The 26,728-nt window shown below is 39.0% G+C and overlaps 1 protein-coding gene across 1 annotated transcript in view; it reads left to right on the top strand.

The window, feature by feature from the left end:
• The window catches only part of COL28A1 (collagen type XXVIII alpha 1 chain), a 173,206-nt gene that overhangs the window by 103,237 nt on the left and 43,241 nt on the right, over positions 1-26,728 (top strand). Inside the window, exons 26-27 of the mRNA XM_019030589.4 lie at positions 6,409-6,477; positions 8,438-8,506. Coding sequence (XP_018886134.3) covers positions 6,409-6,477; positions 8,438-8,506 — 138 coding nt within the window. The remainder of the gene's footprint in view (positions 1-6,408; positions 6,478-8,437; positions 8,507-26,728) is intronic.

Raw genomic sequence — 26,728 nt, 5'->3', positions numbered from 1 at the left:
TATGTTTGTGGTAGTTGGAGTAGTTATATCTTAATTTTATTTAAAAACCAGAAAGAAAGAAACATAAGGCAGCTGCTATCATCACTTTGACTTCTACCGTATTTTAAAACCCAGTCATTCCTCAGTTTCATCATTTAGCAGAATCTTTAGAGTACCATTCCTTGGAACATCCTTAAGAGGCTGATTCTTTCACAGTGAATTTAATTTGCTTTTATTGTCCCCAAAGTAGAAAAGCATGAAATCACTTTTGGAACAAGTATATCTTGCTTCCACCTTCTTCTCAAAGAGTGGCAGGAACTTAGCTGTCACAACGGGAGAGAGTATGATTAAAGTCTCATTAGTGTGTGGGGGGGAGTAAGGGGGAGGAAAATAATCTAATGCGCTGATTATTTCCTCAAATATTATATTGATATTTTTACAAAACTCATAAGGTATAATGGGTTGTTTCCTTGTCACTGCTCCACCTTGAAACCTTGCCACTTATTAGCTGTGTGACCTCAGCAAGTCGTTTAGTCTCCCTGAGGCTTAGCATTCTTATCTGTGATTTGGGATAATAATGCCTACTTCACAGGTTTATTATGATAACTTAATAGACTAATGTATGTAAAACATCTTTATGAATTCTAACAAATTAAAATATAATTAGTGGTAGTAGCCATTTTGTGCATCACGCTGCCAAATCACACACATTGTAGGATGGATAAGAAAAGAGATTAAGAACTGGTATAGGTAGGAGATCTGGAATGAAGTCAGTTAACACATTGGAGTAAACCGCAAAACCAAGGATTAGCAATGGAGGGAAAATGGGAAGGGAAGACTTAGAGGGCTGGATTCTTGTGCAGGTCGTGTGGGACCTGTGTAATACAGGATGAATCTTATAATCCAGGATGTTCTTCTCCTTGAGAGGGTGTGACTGGCAATGTAGGGAAAGGACTTGTACAGTTTCACAGCCAAACAGCCGAGGTCTTTGCATTAAATGACAGCTGGAAGAAAGTCTATGGAAAAGTTAGCGTCTTGCATCTAGTCCCAGTCAACATCAAAATGGGAGATGGGTTCTGGAGTCATACCTGGGTATGAATTGCTTCAGACTGCCTGGTTTTTGGCAAGTCATGTATCCTGCTGTAGCCTCAGTTTCCTTATCTGTAAAATGGAATAAGTTGATGTTGAAAAGATCAGGTAAGATAATGAATGAAAAGTTCCTGCTGCATAATAAACTTAAGTATTATGTTTATTTATTATTTATTATAATAGTTTTAATATTAACCAAAGTGAAGATTTACTAATGAGAAAATGAATGAATGTGTTTGCTCTCCTCTTTCTTCTTTCATTTAAAAAGGGAAAGCTTCAATGTGTGAGTTTTAGAACTATCATAAGATGATGTGTATTTTTAAAGGAGTTAAAATTATCCACTCTGCAAGGTTATGGTCTAGGTAGTCTTCACTGAATCATTTGTTAAGTTCATATGCACAAATACTGCAGACAGTCCTGAATTTGGCCATTTCCTGTGAAAATGAAAGTAGTATCTCCCATCTAGAATCCCTTTTGCGGGCCAAGAGGAAGTGGTATGCCATCTAAACAGTCCGTTATTCTTCTTTTGAGAGAGTGGGTGCAGGGGTTAGGGATAAGGCTAAGACTGTCATCTTAGGAAAGTGATAGATGTTGTTACCAATGGCGACTCTAGAATTTGCTCGCACGTCTGTTCATTATCTCCTAATACAAGGGCTCCCTCTGCAGGCTCCAACAACCCTCAGCTGTTGCATGGGAAGCTATGTCCAGCTATGCGAGAACCTGTTGTAATTCCTTTATTTGTGAATGTTGCTGTATCCACTGACAATAAACTGTGTATCTGAAAATATCACAGGTCAACACACTTCTTAGGTACCTATGGTGCTGCCTTATGACAAAACCAGTGCCGTCAAATGGCCAAGCAAGACCTGTCCGCATTTCTCTTGCTCACATTTACCAGGTGTGGTGGCCTAACATGGACACATGGCCCATGGAACAACAAAAGATCATTTTCAAAGACCCCACCATAGTGGAGAGACACTACTTCTGTGGATTCTCAGATCATTAAATGCCTAATGTTCCCATCTATCAAAGTATGGTACATATACACTGAGGAACAACTCTCATGCCGTGTTACAGACCAATTCTAATATCTGCAGAACGTTAAGACTTGATTTAAAGTCTATTAGATTCACAAAAGCATTGCTATAAGTCATTATTTTCCCATAGTTTGAAAGATACAAAAGATTATTTAGATATGTGAAACATAGCTATATGTCAACAATTACATGGATAAGGATGGACAGTTTGTTTTAGGTGAACACTGAAGGACCACAGATGACATGGAACACATCTTAAATTCATTGGCTGAGGCTGCGGGACAGAGAGAACAGTAAGGTATCTACAGGGTCAGCTGTCCTACTGCAGTTGGCCTTCAGATACTCCCAAAGGTTGAGGGTTAGGGGGAAGTGAATAAGGGAGACTGTGAAGGAGAGAATGAATAGCAACACTGAGCATTGACAAGGCTGGCCTGAGGTAAACTATGGACCTATTTTAACTGCTTTTCCCGCTTGCTTTCCCATGTGTGGGTATTAGTATGATTAATACTAGTTGAGGGGAGGTTTTAGCTAACATTCTCACACAAAAAAATCATGAATTAAATACTACAGTGTCAAATTTTTTCTTAAAACATACTACTTTGTTAAAAAAAATCTTGCCTTCTCTCCATATCCCTATGTTAAAAAAAAAATTATGTAACATTTGGTACATCCCAAGAATACACACAACAGATGTAAATTCTAATGGTGTTGAATCTACCTGTGTGCTCCTCCCCTTTGCCCAGTTTTAATATCTTTAAAATCATGAATTATTATTAAGGGGGTCTATTACAGCAACACTATCTCAGGTTCACTGGAGAGACTTTTGCTGGATATTATTTATGGATTTTTAAAAATTGTATTAAAACAATTTATGAAAATTAAGCATGCACAAAAGTGGAAAGACTAGTGAAATGAACTCTCATTTACATATCACACTTCCTTAACAATTATCAACACATAGTTGATCTTGTTTTAGCTATATTCTTCACTCCTCCCTCACCACATTATCCTGAAGCAATCCTCAGACATCACCCATATAAAGCTTTAGCATTTGTCATTCAAATGTAAGAACTCTTTTTAAAAACTTGAGTGCAATACTATTATCAAACCTAAAACAAATGAACAATTCCTTAATATAGCAAATATCCAGCATTCACATCTCCAAGCTTGTCTTACCCATTTGCTGCAATTGGTTTGTTTGGATTGGGATCCAAACATGCCCACACATTGCATTTGATTGAAATAGCTCTTAAATCTCTTTTAATCAAAGTAGACTCCTCCCTTGTTTTTAGCTCGCAGTTAGTGTATGTGTTATTTGTACTCGCGGATTTGCTGATGATATCCTCATGGTGTTGTGTAACGTGTTTCTCCCTCTTCCGTCTATTACTGTAAGTTGGTAGTAATAGCCGGCAGGAACTTGGGGACACTCAAAGCTGGTAGGTCTAGAGATGTGTTTACATCCAGGTTCAGTTTTTTCTAGGCCAGAATATTGATAGGTAGGGTGGTGTATTCTCTAATGTATCACAGCAGGAGGCACATGGTGTCTGGCTATATCCTTCCTTTTTTTTTTTTCTTTTTTGGAGACAGAGTCTCACTCTGTCACCCAGGCTGGAGTGCAATGGTGCGGTTTTGGTTCACTGCAACCTCTGCCTCCTGGGTTCAAGTGATTCTCCCGCCTCAGCCTCCCCAGTAGCTGGGAGTACAGGTGCCTGCCGCCACGCCTGGCTAATTTTTGTATTTTTAGTAGAGACACCGTTTCATTACATTGGCCAGGCTGATCTCAAACTCCTGACCTTGTGATCCACCCGCCTCAGCCTGTCAGAGTGGTGGGATTACAGGTGTAAGCCACTCTGCCCAACCTGGCCATATCCTTCCTAACCTTTTCACCTCATCTTGGAAGGGCACAGGTGAACAGAAATGAATGAGAGGAAGCCACCAAATCTGGGGTGGGTTGGGGTGACTGAGCAAAGAGGAGTATTATTTTTGATAAAACCCAAAATCATTGAATGTTTTATCAAAAATAATACTCCTCTTTGCTGAATGATTTTGGGTAAGATTTACTTAACTATGCTTCCTTGTTTTGTTGGAGAGTGTCAAAATGTTTGGAAGAGAAAAGACATGTCCTTTTAAGATGTAGCAAAGTGTATGAATCAGTCAGGTGTAGTTGGAGAACTTCAGGCAGTGAACTTACACACTCTCCCTTTGAAAGTACTTCATAGGTACTCAAGAAAGGAGTGCTAATGGAAATGTATGTACTACAGGGTTTTCATGTTCTCTACTTGGAGCCCTTGATGTTGGAGTGATCCTTTCAGCTGGCAGGAACTTGGGGACACTCAAAGATGGGAGTCAGTAGGAGAGAGGTGTTAAAGAGATAATTAGCACCCGTAGCTTTAGAAGCAGCTAAGTACTAAGTGGAACAGATGGAGACAGTATAATAAAAGTGGTCTGTAAGCAAAATAGAAATACATAATTATGAAAGTAGATATTAAAAGAATTAAGTCAGTAATAAAGTACAGTTTTAAAATGGCGCCCGTCCTTTTAAGGGCTTGTGTTATCTAGAAGTATTTTAGAGTTTATAAGTAGAAAGTAAATTAAAAGATGGACTGTTTTTCTGGATAAACAACTTCAACATTTCTTGTAATTTATGGTTTTTGCAGTGTTGGAAGCTAGAAGCTGTTTAGCTGGTAACAGGATATGGGCAAAACAGGACCTAAGGCAAAGGTCTTGGGTGATAGTTCAAAGCCTGACCCTGGTTCTTTTTTTTCTTTATTACTTTATTCAGGCATATTTTACACATTATAGAATTCATCCTTTTTAAGTATAAAATTCAATGGTTCTTTAAGTAAATTTGCTACTAAGCTATACAGCCATCACCATAAATCAGTTTTAGGTCATTTTTATCCCCCCAGTAAAATCCCTCACGACCATTTATAGTTAATCCATGTTGCTATCCCTGGCCCCTGGCAGTGACTAATCTACTTTTTGTTTCTAGAGAGTTACCTTTTCTGGATATTGTTTATAAATGTAATCATATATCTGGCTTCTTTCATCAGTAATAATGTTTTTGAGGTTCATTCATGTTATGGCATTTATTCATAGTTTATTCCTTTTTATTGCTGAATTTACAGCATTTTGTCCATTCACCAGTTGATGGGCATTTAGGCATTTAGGCTGTTTCTAGTTTTGGATGATTATGAATAATGCTGCTAAGGGCATTCATATGCAAGTCTCTAAGTGGACATACATTTTTATTTTCTTTGGGTGTATATGTAGGAGTGAAATTACTGTATCATTTGGCAAATTTATGTTGAACCTTAAACCACCAAACTGTTTTCCAAAGTGGCTGCACCAGCAATTATGAGGGTTCCTGTTTTTCTACATCCTTCTAGCCCTGCACTTTAATAGCTGTGCAGACTTGGGCAAACCTTAGCTTCCGCTTTAATAAAATAGGTGAGTGGAGCTGACATACACCAAGTACCTATTCTGTGGTAAAAATCATGATAGAAACACTTACAAGCTTTGTCTCACTTAATTCTGAGCCCTATGAAATGTAGATGTTATTTTCTACATATGTGATGAATTTACCGAGGTTCAGAGAAGTTACATAAACTAGACATCATTATAATGTAGGATTATTGTGAGTACTAAATTATATCAAATAACATATATGAACATACATGGCATAGTCTTGGGAATACAGAAGGTGGCTAATGAAGCAATTTTTATTTCTCTCCTTCTTCCCATCATTAGCATCTCTAGTAGGTCTAGCCACAGGGCATCATCTACCCTCATCAGGTGCCACCAATTTTCTGGTAATAGTTGCCAGCTATGAAGCTGTCATGCCTTAGTGAAGCTGAAAATCCTTTTTAGAGTTTACCCTGCAGTTCCAGTTAATGAGGTGGCAGAAACATCATAACTCAAATAGCATAATCTTTGTTGCATACAATGATAAAAGCAACTAGTTCAGGATATGATTATATTTCTTAATGGTTGTTTTTTATTCTTGTCTCTTCTTCCATCCTCTATTCACAATACTCGTAATTACTTTTCCAAATTCTAGAGAAGAGAGTTCTGAAAAAATTTAATGTTGCCAAGAAGTTAATTGACTTGATTAATTTGAAATGGACCTGGATCTGTTGGTTTGAAGATTGCCTAGGTGGTAATAGAAAAGTGACCTAGGAGAAGAGGGTTCAATTGATACCTTAGTCACATTCAAGAAGTTTTTGATATTAAAATATATATATTGAAAAAAACATACAGTCTTTAAAAAATTAGTAACTTGTTATTTGTTGTGTCTTTTCAGGGAGAGCCTGGGGTCAGAGGCCCTCCAGGTCCTTCTGGGCCTCGGGGCGTAGGAACCCAAGGGCCAAAGGTGAGTCCTCAGCTCAGTGCTTTGTGTGAGGGTCAGATATCATGAGTGACAAACAAGTGAACAGTAACTTCATAATAAGTGTTCATCTTGGCGTTGACTTATTTTTTTCTTGGTGACTGATGAAAAGTCTTATTTTTCATATCAGGTGAACGTTCAGTAAAATAGAGCATTCGAGTTTATAAAGCCATTCACTTCCCCCAAAAGAAATGAGCAAGTCAGCCTCTTTTTAATTGCAAAGTGCTCAGAACATTTCTGGGTTTCTTAGAGGCTGTGCCGTTGTCAAGAAGCACATCTTTACTTTGGCAGAGGTGCCTCAGGTGGCTTTTTTAACAGGTCACCTGCTAATGTGTCATTGTGCCCTTTGTGCCACAGCTACTCTGGCAGGGTGTCAGTACAAGGGTCTAGATTGATTGTCCCTGGAGAAGATGAGAGCAACTTCTTTTGGCCCAGTTTCCCTCCTTTCTATGTCTCCTTCAGTTTGGTGGTTATTCATCCTTTTATTCTTTTAATCCAGTGTTTCTCAAAGAGGGAGACTTTGTTTCCCTTCCCTGGCTTCAGAGAACATGTGGCAATGTCTAGGGGGCATTTTTTGGTTGTAGTAGATCAAGTCCAGAGATGCTGCCAACCATTCCACAATGCCCAGGACAGCCTCCCATCAGAAAGAGTGACTCAGCTCAAAATGTTAATAGTGCTGAGTTTGAGAAACCTAGTTTTAATTGTTCATTCACTTGCTCAACAAATTTCTTTGATTTGTTCGAAAGTAGGGTAAAGAAGTAGCAAGCATGTTCAACAGGGAAAATAGATGTCAATGAATCACCCACCGCAAATTCAAATTTTGAATTGGTATATTCATGCCGAAAATGCACAGAAGTGAATTAGAGCCCATTCTCAGAGAGGAGAGGGAAAAGGCTGTATGAGTCAAAGATTTTACTGAGCATCCCAGAATTACCAAGATTCTCAGTTTATCTCTGTTTTGTCCATCAACTCAATTTTGGCGGTATGCTATTTTTGAACCTTCTAGATCACTTTAAATGGATGAAGATCCACTCAAGATGTTAGTAGCCATTATCACTGGGTGATGGGAAGATGGGTCTATTTTTCTTGTTCATGTTCTCTTTATTTCTGTTTATTTATTTTTTTTTTGCAATGGGCAGGTATTCCTCTTATAATCAGAAAAAGTCAAGCTTTTTTAATACTGGAAAGTAAAAGACTGACTTATACAATAACTTATATTAACCCAGCATTTCTGAAGGCTTCTTCCATCCAATGTTAATTTAGGAACTTCTGGGATAAGCAACGTTACACTAATTTCTTTATTGTGGGACTTGTTAGAGCCATTAGTCTACTAGATCAGTGTGCACTGGAGATCTCCAAGGGAAAGCGCATGCTATTTTCCAATCTTATTCCACCATGAAGTGTTTCCAAAGAAACATGGGCTCAGTTTATGAACAGATACTGGGAAATGCTACACTTGCTTATAGCTTCATCTACATATTTTCCTAAAAATTTGGACATTGATATCCACTGAATCTTTAGCTGCAACCCCAGTGAAATCACACCTTATATTGAAATGGAGCAACATCTTAAGGCTATGTGGAGCCACATGTCAGTGGTTTTCATATGTGGTGCAGGGCAGCCCTGGTGTTCTTGGGCTTGGTGGTAGGGCAGTGAAGGGGGCCCAAGCAGATGAGGCCCTGGGCCTCCATTTCTGCTTAGGCCCAGCAGCTCTGCTTACTGCTTAATTTTTATTTGGATTATATTTAAGATTTTGTTTGCATAGAATTCTGTGGTTTAAAAATGTTGGGGAAGCACTCTAAGTAAAATAGGAAGTAGCTTATAGGCAGCATGAAAGTCCTGGTCAGACTGAAGTAAGAATGCAGCTGAGAGTAGTAATACTTAACGTTGTTTCTTCTTCGATCTTCTTATGTTTTGTCTTCAAATTCTCCCCATCTTCTAACAGGGTGATACTGGGCAGAAAGGCTTGCCTGGCCCTCCTGGCCCACCTGGCTATGGATCACAGGGAATTAAAGTAAGTGAATAGGGTTGTGCTGGAGTCACCTCTGATTTCACCAGAGTGATTGGGAGAAGAGGTTGTAGATAACACAAAAATGGCTATTATGAAATAGATTTATTGTGAGCCTAGCAGTTAAATGGCATCCAGTGTTTAGAGACATCATCTGGAAGTGTAAAAATGGTATGAGTACAATACTTTAGCAAATGCTAAACATTATATAAATTGCTTGGTGCAAAAGTGAACTGTTCTATGGTTTGTTGCTTTCCCCTCTTTGTGAATTGAATGGAGAATTTATACTCAGTTGCTCGCTCTCTCCCTCACTCGCTCCCTCCCTCCCCACTCCCTCCTTCCTTCCCTCCCCCCTCCCTCCTTCCCTCCCCCTCCCTCCTTCCCTTACCTTCCTCACCTGTATCCTCCATGGTAGCCCAGGGCTTCCCAATCTTAGCTCACAGTGGAATCACCTAGGGAGCTTTTGGATAGTACTAATGCCCTTTCCCAGAGGAACGAAATCCGAATCTCTGGGAGTAGAGTGTGAGTGCTGTGGTTTTCAAAGCTCTCCAAGGGATTCTCCTGAGCAGCCAAGGTGAGAACCTCTATTCTAGGCCCTGAGTCTGTGTTACTGGAATTCATAGCCATCTGCATGTCACTTTGTTTCTGCATCAGCAGCAACAAGCTTGTCCAGCATGGTGGGACTCTCAGGGTCTCTCATGTCTCAGTAGACAAATTTGGCATCTAAACGTTACTATGTAATTCTAAAAAATTCCCTCTTCTGCTTCTAATATGTTGATGATGTTGTTCTTATCGGTTCACTCTCTTTTTTTCCGATTCCACTGCTGCCCCCGTCATAAGCTGGTTTTTTATTTTACATATATTTATATATATATATATTTTTTTTACCATGCTTAAGCTTTGAAACTGAGTTATTCACCTCTGGATGATTGAGATTGATTCTAAAACTGTGGGAACATTCAAAATAAACTCCTTTTCAAATAGCAGAACTTCTTAGTCAGTAGGAGACAGTAGGAGCTTAAGATAATGTGAAAATCCTGTGTTGAAATTAAACTGCCTACTTCTGTGTAGAGAGAGTAAGCTTAGTCAAGAGCAGAACTCATAGAATGTGTGTTAAATCTCCAGTTTTATCACACAATGTCTAGAGCTTCTACAGCAGGTCTTTTAAATAACAGTTGTTCATCTCTCGGGCTGAGTATCCAAGCAAAGGCCAAATAGGCATGTTGCCCATATTGTACAAGCCCTGGAAAGAAAATACAGCAACACTCTGCTTTCTCATAAACAACACCAATCTCATACTTAATCTTTAAATTCTATGGTTAAAAGGTGGTAGTGCTGTATACACAGTTTTGCATGAGTTTGCTTAGGGAATAAACCTATGCCAAACCACAGGTCTTGTCACCAACATAAGCTCAGTTCACACATGCTGTTAGTTTATTGCTGCCACGTCTTTAGGCCTGCAGCCGGTTTTCTCCACTTTGTTATCTGGGAACTACTTCCTCATTCTCACCTGGGTTGTGTTTAATTAATCCTTACCGACTATAACTTATCTGGCTTCCTGCCTCTCCTTATGCCCTCAGGGTTATGCTGTGTCTAAACTCCATCCTGGGTGAAACCAGGTCCTGAAGCCTCCCATCATAGGAAAGTACCAAAATCAAAACTGCCACGTATCCCATCTTATCAGAAATGAGATAAGCTTTTCCTTCATTTAGGGCTGTAGCCTGATGCTGCTTAACAGTGAGCCCTGACTAAGGCTCACTCATGAAACTTCTCTAGGCCGGGTGCAGTGGCTCATGCCTGTAATCTCAGCACTGTGGGAGGCCAAGGCAGGCAGATCACTTGAGGTCAGGAGTTCAAGACCAGCCTGGGCAACATGGTGAAACCCTGTGTCTACTAAAAATACAAAACTTAGCTTGGTATGGTGGTGCATGTCTGTAGTCCCAACTACTCAGGAGGCTGAGGCAGGAGAATCGCTTGAATCCTGGAGGCAGAGGTTGCAGTGAGCCAAGATCGCACCACTGCACTCCTGCCTGGGCAACAGAGTTAGACTCTGTCTCAAAAAACAAACAAAACAACCAGAAAAACCTCTTTAGACATATTGGATTGCCTGGCATCCAGTTGGCAGCAGGGCAGAAGTTCGTCTCTCAGGACTTCCATCTCATTTTCCTGACTGTGGCAAAAACCGCAATTACTTTTGCACCAAAGAAATACCATCACTGCAAAAGGGAGGGAACTGAAAAACCAAATTGGTGGCATTCTTCTGAGTCATTTCAAGGATATAGGAACAGTAAAATTTCATTTCTTACATTCATTTGTTGACTTGTTTCCTACCCCTTTCCAAAGAGCATTTGAATCAGTGAAATCTGCTTGCTGGTGTGTGTACTTAGTAGCCTTTGACGGAAACCTTTGTTGCTGTTAACCTTTAACACAGAAGCCTGAACTGTACTCTGTCTCTCTATCCCCTTCCACTTATGGGAGAAATAAGGGTCGTAGCTGCAATCACAAGTGATTTGCTTCAGCCTAACTTAGTTGCTAGAATATTGGCTCTTCAGCCAGTCATTCATTCATTCAGCCGACCAACCAATAAGGATTGAGCATCACCTATGTCAGGCAAATAAGCCAAGTGCTAGTATAAAGTAGTGAGTAAAAATATGTGAACTTAGTCCTCATGGAATTTACAGGCTATAAAATAATTAAACTTTGAGTTCTGGAGAGTATAGAGGATGGCACGATGGAGTGAATTTAGATTACAGCAGTAGGCAGGGCCCTTGTGAGGTCCTATAGGCCAAGTAATGAGTTTGGCCTTAATCCTAGGAGCAACTGGAAGTCAGAGAAGAATGATCTGATCAGTTTGGAAGAGACTCACTCTGGCTACCATTTGTAGAATGAATGGACATGACTGGAAGGAATGTGGGAGTAGAAGGGCTTCTCTTTCCATGCCCCTTCCCATTCTCTTGATTCTCTATGTGGAAGAGTATGATCTTCTGGGAACTTCTTTCCCCAGCCTTTCCTGGGGCTCTGGGACCACCCAGGGCTGCTGCTGTGGTAGCTCTGGTCCTGGAAAACCCTGAGAGCACGATGGGCTCGCCCCTCTTTATTTAGTACCATGGCAGCCTCCTGCCATTCCTCTGCTGGCCCAACTGGCTCTGCCCTGAAGAGGAACTCCAGCTCCTTCAGAGCCTTGGTGCTTTTTCCCAACCACAGATGTCTGTTGTTTGGATCAATGAATATGGGACTGTGGCTGTTTGATCCTAAAATGGCCTTGGACTTTCAGGTTCATGTCACAGGCCAGGAAGTTATATGATGCTGCCATCTTGTCCCACTGTGAGCCTCCAGCACTAACCCAGATATAGACTCCAGATATATCAGAAGTCCCACAGATTAAGTCAGAAGGGAGAAGGAGTGGGTCTGGACCTGGAGGAATTCCTTTATATGCCAAGTAGCCATTGTGAGGCCAGGAGGGATGTGATCAGAGGGTGCACCACCCAGGTTAAAAAGCACGGAGACAGATGTGGATGGCTTCTCCCCATTCTTCATTTCTAATTGGGAGTTATGCCAGTTTCGCCATCTCCATCCTTGTTTAAGTTCGTTCCAGTGTCCTGATCAGCCCTGACATTCCCTTAGTACTTATTTTCAGAGGACCCAGAAGTCCTTATATAAACACAATTCCTGGTAGCCCTCCTTGACTTTAAAGACTTTGTGAGGTAGATTTGTAGACTGGCTCTACTATAACTCTTCCTATGCATAAATGCTTTATTCATTGAGAGAATTAGCTTCTATGCCACTGCCTTTTGCTCTTCCTGTAGGCTTGAATATGACTGACCCACCCACCCATTTGAACCAAATGTATAATGGTTCAAACATAGTAGAGGGTTTTGCTCACATAACAGTCCAATGTGTGTGTTCCTGGTTGGTGGGTGATTTTCTTCCACACAGAATTTTAAAAAACCTTGTCTTCCATTTATGGTTCTTCTGTTGGCTGGGCCTCTTTACCACTTACACCCAGCAGGCAAAAAGGGAGTATGTAGAAGGGGTATACCTGCTTCATAAACTCTTGGCCAGGACTTGACACGTATCCCCTCTGCTCACATTTTATTGGTGAGAACTAGTTGCACGGCTGTACTTAATTGCAAAGTGGCTTGGAAAGGTACTCGTGCTGTGTGCCCAGGAAGAAAAGGAACCAGAGGTTTGGTGAAGGGTCAACAATCATTGCCATTCATAATTTAGCCTGTTTCTAGGGAGGATGGAAATTTTAAGTCATTTGTTGCTCTGAAGTATATTGGTGCCTCCAGAAGAGAACAGAAAGTATGGTGGTCTCCATGGCAACTTCCTGGCTGAGAATTCCTCTTGTTGGGCTATAGCAAAGGAGGGACTGACTATTCCATGCCTAACAAGTTTGTTATCAGTTTTAAAAAATAGCCTCAATGACATGCTGGGTAATTTGGTGACCTCTATCCAACAGAAACCCCGGGGTCCCCAAAACTGGCAAATAGTAATGACTGCAGTGGTCACACAGTCACAGGCCTAACAGATCAACCTCTGAGACATCTGAAGCCCATAAACAGAGTGAAATACATTGTGCATGATATCTCCCCCCATCTGTATTCTGACCTCCGTGGTGTGAGGGAAAGAGAATGAGGGACTCATTTCTCAGTGGCTTTAGAGCCAGTCAGATCTTGGCCTGAATCTGGGTTTCGATTTTTTCTAGTTGTAACCTTAGACAAATCATTTATCTTTGTTGAATCTCAGCTTACTAATCTTTAAAATGGGGCTAATAAGGCTTATTTTACACAGTGTTAAAAAGAAAAAATTGTATAAAATGTCTAGGACACAGAGTTGATATTCAACCAGAGTGTGGGCTATGGAGTCAACAGATTTGAATCATGGCTTCTCCACTTCCTGAGTATTTCATCTCTCCCTCAGTTTCCATATCTGAGTAATGGGATAATACAGTACTGTTTCCTAAAGTTGTTGTGAGGAATGATTGAAATTAGATAGTATGTGTAATGCATGTAATACATGGTTATATATATGGAAAATGTTTGCAGCTATTCACATTGTTATTTCCGCCTGCTTCCCTTACCTTTCGCTAGTCCCTCTTGTATTTTCCAGGAAGAAGGCCTAGAATTCTAATACTCAGGTGATTTAATGCTCTTAAGCATAATATATTGGTTACATTAGTTAGTGTAGGCATTGCTCCAATACCAAACAGACACCCAAATGTATAATGGTTCAAACATAGTAGAGGGTTTTGCTCCCATAACAGTCCAGTGTGTGTGTGTTCCTGGTTGGTGGGTGATTTTCTTCCACACAGAATTTTAGAAAACCTTGTCTTCCATTTATGGTTCTTCTGTTGGCTGGGCCTCTTTACCAATTACACCCAGCAGGCAAAAAGGGAGCATGTAGAAGGGGTATACCTGCTTCATAAACTCTTGGCCAGGAGTTGACATGTATCCCCTCTGCTCACATTTTATTGGTGAGAACTAGTTGCATGGCTGTACTTAATTGCAAAGGGGCTTGGAAAGGTAGTCATGCTGTGTGCCCAGGAAGAAAAGGAACCAGAGGTTTGGTGAAGAGTCAACAATCATTGCCATTCATAATTTAGCCTGTTTCTAGGAAGGATGGAAATTTTAAGTTATTTTTTGCTCTGAAGTATATTGGTGCCTCCAGAAGAGAACAAAGTATGGTGGTTTCCATGGCAACTTCCATAATGCCCCGTCATTCTCCTGATACTGTGGGCACAGACACCTGGGCTTATAAGGACTGGGTTTAGCCCATCATTTATTTTATCCTATCCTAAAAAGAGAACCTTAGAGCATTGATAATCTTCTTACTTATTTCAAACAGCATCAGTATTACTCATGGATGACTTAGAAATTGTCAGTAGACAGGCTGAGAACTGGCCAAAGAGCTGGAGGGGGCTTGGGGTTTTTGGTAGGACCAGGAAAGTTCATTCATGTCCATAGCAAAGCCAGGGCCAGAGAATGAGGGACACCTGGAATTTAGTAGGAGCACCATGATTCAAAGGCTGGGGAGAGATGAGCAGGAAAGGATCAGGGGAGGGGGACAAAGCTGGCACAAAGAGCCTGATTTCAGGAGAAAAAGAGGAGTAGCAGTTAGGCTCCTGAAGGAGAATAAGGGAAGGTTTGGAGTCCTGGGTGATTGCTTGGGATGCCAGCAGCATTTGAGACCAAACAGGGGTGTGAAGATGGGTGGGTCAGCTCACCTTGCGGAGTGTAGCATAAATGGGCACAGCCAGAAAATTGCTTCTCCCTCCAAAGCTCTCTGATTCAGGAATTTGGGGCATAATGTGGAACGTTATAAGATTCTTGACTCTGTGCTTAAGATTAATGTCATTTCTTAGGAAGATTTCTTTTGGTTTGTCTCAGTTGTGCCACAGTAACTGTGTTTCTGTAAACTCCAAGGGCTCTTTTAATAGAATCAGGTGTCTTTGCTACCTCTGGCTTCCCTTTACAAGAAAAGATAATGTTTGAAAGAATGTCAGGATTCTGTAGTGGAAATCTCACATGGAGCCTGCCAACCTTCTGCCTGTGACCTGATTGCTTTGAAAGTGTTTCCAGAATCCACTTGACTAGATTTGTGGTTAGAATGAACCTTTTACAGCACAGAAAATTGCCATGCTTGAAGGCCAAATAGAAACGATTTATTCATTGAAATTTAACTAACTTAAGGGGGAAAAAGGAATCTCATTTATTAAAAAAGTCAGAGATGGGTTTGAAGTACACTAAGTTGTAAGTACCTGCAGAAGGGTTAAAAAGTATTGACATGAGGAATTTTTCTTTCATCTTCTAAATTTATAACCATGCTGTACAATGGTGTTAATTATGAAGGGAGCAACACACGTATATTTTAATATTATGACTTTGGCATTTGAACTTAAAGGTTTTTTTCTCCTTCTTGACTGCAAATAAACAATAGCATTAAAAAAAAAAAAAGGAAGACAAAACCAATCTTGGTAGTAGTAAAATCACTGCATTCAAGTTGAACACACCTCAGAAATTAATAGAAACAATAAGTTATCCAATTAACGGCATAGCATAGACGATGTGTTTGCGTGCACCAGAAACTCTCTTTGAATTAACGTCTGTGACTTATCTCTTATTGTAATTTTGAAATTCACACGATGACTCCACTTCGTAAAAAGGAGGAGTCGAGACCACATGAGAGGCTTCAAGTTTTGAATAGTTTGGTGTTTTAGGATTATACCTGCCAAGTCAATTGTGGCAGGGGGTCGAGGGTGTGGCTAAAATTATCTTGGTGATCAAAATCTACAAACCTGGTTATAGACATTGAAAGCATCTCTATACCTTTATTATTTTTAAAACCAAATTGTAAACAATTACCTGGGTTATAAACCAAAATCAAAAGTCCACAGTGTTCTCTGTAGGGTAGTACACATCAGGGCACATTTTCATTTATTAACTGAGGCTGGATCTGTGGCCATTTGTGTTTTTCACTTACTGGTTCACGCTTTCATTTTCCTCCTGGACCAAGTTGCTTTCATTCCTTCAAGCCAGTTAAGAAAAAGGATAATTTTTAAAAAATAATTCCTAAATCAAAATCTGAGGATATAGTAGGCTGTTTTCCTCTTTCAATCTCATTATTAAATTTTCCTTTTTAATAGCCAATTCTCCAAATCAGATTTGGAATGAAAACTTCAGGCTCTCAATTGAGTGGGGCTTGAATCATCATTATTACCGGCTTGTATTTCTTGCCTATTTGCTATGAACAAGGCCCTGTCTGATGACAGTGACAGTCACAGATTTGCTGAAATACCACACTCCCTACACTGCCATGAAACAAAAAGGAAAAGCGAATTTTGAAATCACGTTTTTGAATTAAATAGGGTGCCCTACCTCAAGGTTTACTATAGTTTCCAAATTCCAACAGAAAAATAAAAATGGCTGCTGACTTGGTAATAAAGATAAGACATTGTTCAGTACCATGTGCTGATTCTGAATATTTAAAAAGGAGATTTGAAAATATCACCAAAAGTTAGAAAATTATGTGAAAGATTTCATTTGAACTGTCATATACTAAAACTACTCATCATGCTATAATAGTCCATAATTTATAATTATGGTACACATGCTGCTGGCTTAAATTGGTTTTTTTTCTCTCCTTTTCCTTCATTTCTTTCTTTCTCTCTCCCTTCCTCCTACCCACCTACTCATATCTGTCTAATATATAAAGATGTAGACACCATATATTTATTTATTTTTTCATTCTTGTAACAGATTCTGTCCATATAAAACCAAGTCAAGTGAAGGACATGAATAAGTTACTCTTAGCTGCTCCTACCACCTTTATAGCCCATGAATTTCATTGTTGAAAATTTATAAAAGGCATTTTATCCTTTTCCTACCCATCAGTGGTTGGTCAGAAGTAAGTTACTAGTATAAATTTTTCTCCATCTCCTTTTAGCAAGATAAGAGGTATTTTTAGTACTTAGAGCTTTGGGCTCCTGGTGAGAGGTAGGGAAATATTATACTCTCTAAATATGACGTATTATTTTATTCAAGCCTCACCATCCTGTGAGGTAGGCTATAGAAAACTAAGGCACAGAGATGTTAAACAACATCTCCCAAATCACTCAGAGCTGCTCTTCACACGACCTACCTGAAGTAATCATACGTTAGGGAGTAATCAAATCAGAATAAATGTTAGAGAGAGGAAACTGATCAATTTGAGGTCTTAAAAACAAAGTGTCACTCAAAATTTTAATTTGCATCTTGAAATTTAAAGTTGACACATGGAGATGTGAGGTATAAGTGAGGTCTTTTTTTCCTGATAATCTATTTTTTTATAAGATAGAAGTATTACATAAAGAGCAATTCTTTTTCCCTAAGTACAGTTCTTCAGAATCCAGGAGTTGCATTTAGTGACCTTTTGAAATCAATGCTAGCTTTACAAAGAAAAACAACAGCAGGATCTGGGCTGGCATGTGTAGCTACACTGGGGTGGGGCTGTAATAATCACTTCTCATACATTCAAAGACTTACCAAGTTCTTTCCTGTTTGACTGGTTGAAGGACATGTTCTTTTGTACTGCAATCCTCTGTGACAAATTAGTGCATAGTATGTAATCTAAACAGGTTTTTATTGCTCTTACAAACACCTTAAGAACTTTAAAATTGTTGGCTTTTTATCATCAGCACCTTTCCTTACCTAGTTGCAGATAAGTCTTTTTGTTTTAATTATAAGAAGTGAGGGGAAATGAAGTAAATTACCTGCTCAGGGTTACTTACAGAATCTCTACCAAAGGAAAGATAATGAAGGTTTGAGTATTTGTGGCTCAAATTGGCAGTCCATAAAGATATTTAGCCCCAGAGCAATCTGTCTTTGATCTTGCAAAAATTCTTCAGCAGCAGTTCTTCAGAACAACTTTCGCATTGTCAGAGTGGGAATCATGAGCACGGCTGTAATGTAGGAACTAGTGCCTACCCTGCTCTAAGAAAGCCAAATGAGAAGAACAAACAGTATTAAAATGAAGAGAAATGGAGGCAGAGAGACACAGAAACGGAATTAAGAAGAAAATGGAAAAAGAAATAGAAGAAAAGAGAATAGGATATTGGTTGTGATGACTTCGTTAGGACCCTGTGTTTAGTAATGCTTTTGGCCTTAAAGTCTTTTATTATCTGAAATTAATGTAGTTACTGTCCTTTGGTTAAATTTTACTGGTGTTCTATTTTTAATCCTCTAACACTTAAATTCTGTTTACTTTACCCTAATATTGTTGTTTTACATTTTAATCAGTTTTTAACCCCCCAAAATATTATTTTTGGATATAGTCACTGTTTATTTAGATTTATTCATGTATTTACTATTCTCTTTCTCTTTAATCCGTCTTGCATCCCAGATTGAAATCACTCTCTGCCTGCATTGTATTCTTTAGAATTTTTTTTGGTAAAAGTCTACTAGAGCAATTTTTTTCCTTTTTACTTTGCCTGAAAGTATCTTTTTTCCTCCTTAATATCTTGTTAAAAGATATTTTCCTAAGAATAGAATTTCAAGTACAGTTTTTCCTCTGAGGGCATGGAAGATTTTCCTCTGTCATTTAGTCTCCATTATCGCTCTCGAGAAGTTATCTGTCAGTCTTAACTATTCCTTTCACAGTAATTTATCCTTTCCTTGGTGGCTTTTGATACTTTCTCTTTTTATTTAGTGTTTTGCATTCTTACTATTATGTGTTTAGATGTAGATTGCTTTTTATTTATCTTGTTTAAGATTCATTAGAATTCCTGATTCTGTGGACTAGTATATTTTATGATTTCTGGAAAATTCTCTGTGTTATATTTTCAAAGATTGCTTCTGACCTAGTCTTCTTCCCCCTCTGCCCCACTAACCATCTTTCTGAAACTTCAATTAGTTGAACATTTTAGTTCTTTCCTCTCTACATATCTATACATATCTTTTTTTATATATATTTTTTCAATCTAATCATTCTGAGTTACATTATGGCCCTTATTTTTCTATTCTATCTTCCAGTTCATTAAATCTTTCTTCAGCTGTATCAAATCTGTCATTTAACCAGTCCATTGAGTTTTTAGTTTCAGTTACATTTTTCATTTCCAGAAGTTCTATTTGATTTTTTAAAACCCACATAGTCATTCTGTATAGGTAGAATATTATTTTAGAAAAAGAATTCAGTCCATATCACTTCCTTGCTTAAAAAGCTTCTAAGGTATTCCTATAATATTTTTTAAAGATTAAAAAAAAGAAAGAAAACCACTAATCTGGTATGTTGTAATCTGGATGCTGTCCACCTCGTTGACTTTATCTTGCATCTCACTTTATCTCACTCAATACAATCAGAGCACATTGGCTTTCATCCTGTTCCTCAAAAACAATATTCACTCCTTTGAGCCTTTGCACTATTGTTTCTTCTATCTTGGCATTTGACATGGCTGGTTCCTTCTCTTTATGACAGTATTAGCTCTGATATTATGTCCTTAGAGAGACCACCCTTGACCGCACTATCCTGCCCCTACCCCATTCTCCATCGTTTTATCATGTTATCCTGTTTTATTGTTTTCATAGCACTATCATTATCTGAAAATATTTCTTTCTTTGTTGATTATCTGCCTTCTCAAAGTAAAAAGAAATTCTGTGAGCGCAGAAGCTGTGTTTCTTTTATCCCCGTCTCCTTCCCAGCACCTAGCAGTGTGTCTGGCAAATAGTAGGCACTTAATAAATATTTGTTGAATGAATAAGCAAAGTAAGGAACACTTGAATGAATGTATGGAGGCTACTTGGTGGGTGATGACCAAGCTCCACCTGCAATAATACTGTTAGACCCACAAAATGATTCATTCATATATACTTTAATTCAACAAACAATTATTGGATTCCATTATTAAAGAGAACCCTAAACTTGTGAAGTGATTCTTTTCTAAATCCTATTGTTCAGTAGTGGAAGTTCAGTAGTGTTCATTCTTACAGGTTGGTATACATGGTTGGCCTAGCAGGTAGGCACTTACTTGGTACAGCTGGATTTGATTTTTTTAAATTGATACCTTTGTGATCAAATTATCACTATAAAGCAGCAGGATCACAATGAATGCAATAAAAGTGAATGTACTTGTTTGACATGAATAAAGCTAAGGATATTGTGTCTGTTGGTTCTTTTATATGCTTTGGTTTTGCCGCATGATAGGGTATATATTTAGTAAATTCTTGATTGATCTGATCTAGGTCCTACTTTTAAAGACTCATATTAATATATTAAAGAGCTAAGGTGGAGGAGCCTTACTCCATCATTGCCTGTCACTGGATCAGCCAATCATTATGCAATATTGTTACAGTTTCCATGGCCCTCTTAGATTAATAATTACATTAGAAATAAATGAGACACTTGATGCTTTCTAGTTGTGGTTTCTACAAGGAAGCTTGTCTTGGAAATGGACAGCTTTTCCTGTGAATTCATATTTGAGGGGATGACATTTAGAGAGTAGTCCCAGCACATTCATTACAATTCCTCTTTGTTGGCATAAAGACAGTGAGCTTTTATAAGACTTTATAAAAGGCATATGCAATTATGCCTTTAAATGGTACCTCTTAAATTTCAAAGCAGAAAATAGATTTTTAATCCATTAGAATACTAGTCTTCCAAAAGTTCTCCAACTGGCTTCTGTTGGTTTTGAAAAATGAAATTTGATGTATTAATAGTTCCCATTGTGATTATTATGCCAGTTTTAGAAAGAAATAAATCTTCCACAGACCTCAGTCTATCTTAAATTACCATACTGTGGTGATTTTGTGAACAATCATATTTGCTATCTTTTCCTGCTATGTATATACTTAAATAACGGTGTACACACACTCTTTGCCAGGGTTGTGAGATGAATAATGCTAATATGTCCTTCAAAATAGAATCTGCTTTTGTTTTACATATAAAGAAAATTAGTTCATATACAAGTTTTAAAATCAGATCTTCTTTCTGCTTAAAGTGAAGGATACTGGCTCCACTAGTCAATCCTTGCTAGTTGTACAAAGTTTTATTTCAGAAATTTATTCAATAAATGATTATTGAAATTAGCTGGGCATGGTAGCACATGCATGTAGTCCCAGCTACTCAGGAGGCTGAGGCCAGAGGATTGTTTGAGCCCAGGAGGTTGAGGCTGCAGTGAGTCGTGATCATGCCACTGCACTCATGCCTGGGCAACAGAGTGAGACTCTGTGTCAAAAAAATTAAAATAAAATAGTAAATAAATGTTCACTGAACATATGTAAGTATGCCAGTCTGTCTTCTAGGTGCTTGGGATGTATCATAAGCAAAAGAGACAAAAATGAGACTTTGTGGATATTGCTTCTATTAGCAATAAATATAATAAATAAAAAAATTATATAGTATGTTAGAAGGTGAAAACTGCTATGGCAAATCAAGGAGAGCAGGGTAGGGGGTTAGAAGTGTGTGATGTAATTTTAGTGGATGGCCTTGTGAGTAGATAATATCTGAGCAGAGACTGGAGGAGGTGAGGGAGACAGCCTTGTGGATTTCTTAGGGAAGAACATTTCAGGAAGAGGGAAGAGCTTGTGCAAAGGTCCTATAGAGGCAGGAGGGTGGCTGGCATGTTCAAAGAAGAGAAAAGAGACTAGTGTGGATGCAGATGAGGTCAGGGAGGTAACAGCAGTGAATTTGGGGTGGCCCTATAGCCACATAGGCCTTCTTAGGTCCTTGGCTTTCCCTCAGAGTGAAATGGGGAGCCATTTGCTGGGATTCAACCAACAGCATGATATGGTCTGACTTACTCTTTGAAAGAGTAACTGTCTCCTGGGGGCAGTCACTCTTTCAAAGAGTAAGTCAGACCACATATAAGCTCCTTGACCTCTGAGGGGTAGGAGTGTCTCCTGCTGTGTGTTTTAGAATCCCTCCCCCGCCTTGTTTTGTGTCTTTTACTGACTGATTTCTGAACCATGTTCTATTTGCTTGGCCCTGCCACATGGGCCCAGTGTTCATTTGAGCGTAAGTTTACTAAATCCTTTTTCCTGATCGGTCTAATAAAAGATTGATGTGCAATTAAAAAGAAATGACTGTGACTCTTGGGCTGAGAATACACTGCAACAGGGCCAGGATTGCACCAAGAAAGCTATTGCAGGCAACCAGGCAATTACAAATGGCATTCAAAAATCTAGTTCACATAAATTTAACTTCTTAGGAAAAGATTTTTATCTAGTGGCTTGTGTCTAAAAGCTGAGACATGGAATGGAAAACATTTTATTATGACAAAATTGATGCCCGGTATATAAATGTAATTGCAAATCTACCCACTAAATTATAAGCTATTGAACCATACAAAACTGTATTTTATATCTGGACTGTAGCATATGTAGCAATCCTGTCCCTAGATGAATATTTTCATTATGCATTTAGCAAGAACAACGGTGGAATCCATCCTTTCTATCACCTTAGTCTATAAATATTACGTGCTGAGACATTATAAGTCACATTACCAGGTTTAGTACATACATTTAAGAAAAGTAGCACTCATCCTTACTGACTTCCTTACCAATGTCCAATAAGGAAGTGTCTGTCTGTTATTGGCCATTAACAAACATTCTGGAATGTACTTTTTAATAAACTAAACCTTCATCCACAGTAAAATGTGAGTGTGAGTATAAAATAAAAAATCCATTTTATAATTTAAAAAGATTTTCTGTATTTATCAAGAAAACAAGTCAAAAGAGGCGTTGAGAAGGCTCTTTAAATGACATATACCCAAAGAGATCAGCTTCAAAAACTAGTATACACATATGATCTAGGTACCCATCCTCAAGTCTTCTCATCCCCTCGGCTTTGATCTGATTTTACTGAAAGTCTTTCACTTCCACCTGAAAGCTGTGTTTCCTGGGCCAGGTGCTTGTTCACGTGCTGTTCCCTCTTCTTGGAAAGATCCCTTTCACCCCAACTTCAACAGGTTGACTTACATATCAGGGCTCCTATTAGATAGTCTGTCCTCCAGAAGCCTTCCCTGTCTCTTGAAGCCTGTGCTCCCATGGTACACTGACTAGTCCACATCATAGCACTTCTCACACCATGAGTGATCATTTCTTATCTAACCACCAGACTGTGAGATAGTAGATGTCTTGTTTATTGTGTATACTGCACACCTAACATACACCTGGATACACAGTAGCTATCCAAGGAAAAAAAATGAGTCCTGTCTGTAGTCTTCCTCAGTATTTATAATCTTGCCCATCTTCCAGAGCATTTATTCAACAAATATTAATGAGCATCTATGTGCTAGGTACTGTGGTAAGTGCTGAAGATAGAAGGGACTATCACAGCTAACGCCCCTATGCATGGAGATTAGATTCTATAAAGTCTCCATCCACATTCCCTTAAATCCATTTGGCAAGAAAATATCAAAACATACAGTGGGGGAGAAAATAAGGACCTACGGATTGAGTCTGTTGTCCCTTTACTTTATAAAAGATAAGTTGGTCTTGTTTAGTGTTTTGCCTTGATATTTATTTAGTGCCTGATAGAACTGGTGTCAACGTTTTCATCTCATCTCATAGTGAGAACTGTATCTCCCTAGTTTGATTCTCTAAATACCTGTACAAAGCAATTTTCTTTAAATATGATACAATTACTACATGCAGTCTCTCATTTGCTAATTGAACAATGAATTGTATTTGTGATAAAAGTATTGAACAAAGACTAATATATGAGGTGGGATTGGGAACTAGTAAGATTGAATCCATATACCACACACTAAAATGAATCCACTCCTTCTGAGCCATAGAATATAGGTATTTATAATTTATCTCTTCTTATTGCATAAGATAATGACATTGCCACAAGCCTTGACGGGAAGAAGCAAAATGTTCTGATGTTTAACCTTGATGTTCAAATGATGAAATTGTGAGCTGGAACTAATCTTAGTAATCTCAGTCAATGTGCAAAACAGTTTCCCAGAGTAGCCAGCTGTATTGATGGTAGATTTTAAAGTATGAATTAAAGGAAGACTTAGGGCAACTCCTCACCCATTGGGAGAATCCCGTCACTACACGCTTTTGCTTATTTTTTCAAAAAGCCTCCCTTATGAGCATTGTTATTTGTCCTTCTGTACTCTGCATTCCTGGCTCTTAACATTGAATCCTGCATGTTTAGAAGTGGAGTAGAAGCTCAGGCAATGGATAGAATAAATTTTTGGGGTTCTCAATTAGGGATTGGAATAAGAATCCATGCCTGCCATATTTGATGAACGTCAGTGACAATTTGGAATGCAGTGAGCATTGTGATATAAGAAGTTCTTGAAGGGTTTTGCACAGAGGAGTGACCTGATATTAATCATGATTTAAAAGGATGGTTCTGTGGCAGTATGTGACAAATGGGCTACAAGGGGACAAAAACAAGTAAGATAGAAATGTATTGCCAAAGTGCAGGCAGGAGATGGTGTGGGCAGGGTGGTGATGGTGGAATTGATAAGGGGTGGTTGCATTCTGGACTGAATATGGGGTATAATATAGACAAAGAAGTCGAGGATAACTAAGGTTTTTGACCTGCCTGACTGGAAAGGTGAAATTTCCATTTTCTGAAATGGGAGACTTTATATAATAGGAAGAATGGAGGTGGGTAGGTGTTGAGAAATCAGAAATTCAGACTTAGGCATGTACAGCTAACTCTTTAAATGGGCCTGCTAAGTAGGTATTTGGGGATAGAAATCTGGAGTTCAGGGGAGAGGTCAGGACAAGAGATATAAATTTTATTTAACAATTTATAGATGGTATTTAAAGTCTTGAGACTGGATGAGGATGTGTGGAGAGTGAGAGTATACATAGAAGAGAAGAAATCCAAGGACTGGGCCCTGGGTCCTCCAGCATTTGGAAGTTTGTATGATGAAGAGGACCTGGCAAAGCAGGCTGAGATGGAGTGGCCAGTGGGGTAGACAGAATGAAAAGAAAGAGATGTCCTGGAAGCCACATGAGGAAATATTTCACAGAGAGCTAATTTTGGTGCTGCTGATTAGATGAGAACTGAAACATGATCATTAGATTTGACAACCTGGAAGTCATTGGTGACTTTCACAAGAGCTGTACACACACACACACACACACACACACACACACATACACACACACCCAAATACCCACACGTCCTATGGGAAGAGGGGAGAGGGAGGGAGAAATAAAAAAAATGGAAAGTCTTAATTGATGAATTAGGGTAAAGGGAATATGGGAAATATTTGTATTATTCTTGTAATTTTTTCCTGTAAGTTTGAAAGGATTTTAAAATAAGAAATTTTAAAAAGAGAAAATGATAAGAAACAAGTGAAGACAAAGTATACAGGCAACACTTGTGAAAAAGAAGTATAGAAATGGAGTTATAGAGGAAGTAATATGTGCGATTAAGGAAGGTTTTTTTTTAAGCTGGGAAATATTATCATATGTTGTATGCTGCTGGAAACAATCCAGCAGACAAAAAATCTGTAATGCCAAAGAGGAAGGAGTTGCTAGGCATGTGCTTGATTTTTCCAATAAGAAAGGGCTTCTTCAGATCCCCTCCCACCAAACATGAGAATGCGTTCTACAACATTCTGAAGGGCACCTGGCCATGCAGACTCTGCTAGGGGAGAATACATTTCCTAGTTTTTTCCAGCTTCTATAGACACATTCCTCATATTCCTTGGCTCGTGGCTCCTTCTTCCATCTTCAAAGCCAATGGTTTCCATCTTTTCTGTCTGACTCTGCTTCACCCTATTTTCTGTTGCTTGGCCTTCTTCTCTCCTGTCTGTCAAATCTCCCTCTGCCTTGCTCTTAGAATACTTGTGGTTACATTTAGGGCTCACATGGATAATCCAGGATAATCACCCATGCCACAATCCTTAACTTTTTCCATGGATAATAGGGTTCATAGGTTCCAGGGATGGGGACCTGGATATCTAGGGGCCACTGTTTAGCCTCCTCAAGTATTAAATCAGCATGAAGGGGGCTTTGCCCTTTCACTGCTTCTGCGTCCATTCTTGTCTGTTAATGAACTGATAAATGGAAAAGAGAAGAGTAATTTGAAAAGCATACAACATTTTATGGAATCCTTTCATTCAGAAAAGTATACAGGGGGATTGAATGCTTTGCTTGGAGGCCCCATTCCTGCTGCTATTGTAGCAGCTGTGGCCACACAGGTCAGCAGTTCTGGCTGGCTTTGCATACTGGCAGCTCTGCTGAAGTGGCCTATGCAGTCAGCAGAATGCTGCTTAAATGAAGTGTAGTATTTTTCTAACTTGTGGTTACTCCCTTATCTGCTTTATTTAACTGTCTCAGAGGACAGTGCCGCAGAAGTTTTTAATAAAGTGGCCCTAGACTCAGCTCCAGATTCCAGGCCCAGAGAATCTGGTTGTAAACACTTCTTTCAATTGACCCACATAACGAATTCTTGGATGGCATTTTTCCATGTATCCCTATTTTATTATTTCTTTTCCATATTGAACTCCAAAAGTTTGTCATGAAATTTGCTTCCTATCAACCTGAGAGGAACCCAGGCTAAACAAGACAAAATTTAGGATGCATGATCTCTAGGCAACTTCTGCCAAAAAGATGGCCAACCTCCACATCCATTATCTCTAGCTCAGAACAATATGCAGGGCCCTGAAATAGGCACTCTGAAGGTAGAAAGGCTAATAAGGAGAAATGCCTCCACTTTGGGAGTTTGTAATAAGTAGGACAGATAGGATGTGAGCAAACAAGCCTGTTATGAGACACATGC

This window comes from Gorilla gorilla, chromosome 6 (assembly GCF_029281585.2).
Source record: "Gorilla gorilla gorilla isolate KB3781 chromosome 6, NHGRI_mGorGor1-v2.1_pri, whole genome shotgun sequence".
Taxonomy (NCBI): domain Eukaryota; kingdom Metazoa; phylum Chordata; class Mammalia; order Primates; family Hominidae; genus Gorilla; species Gorilla gorilla.
The sequence above is the reverse complement of the archived record's forward strand: the minus strand, read 5'-3'. Positions and strand labels throughout refer to the sequence as shown.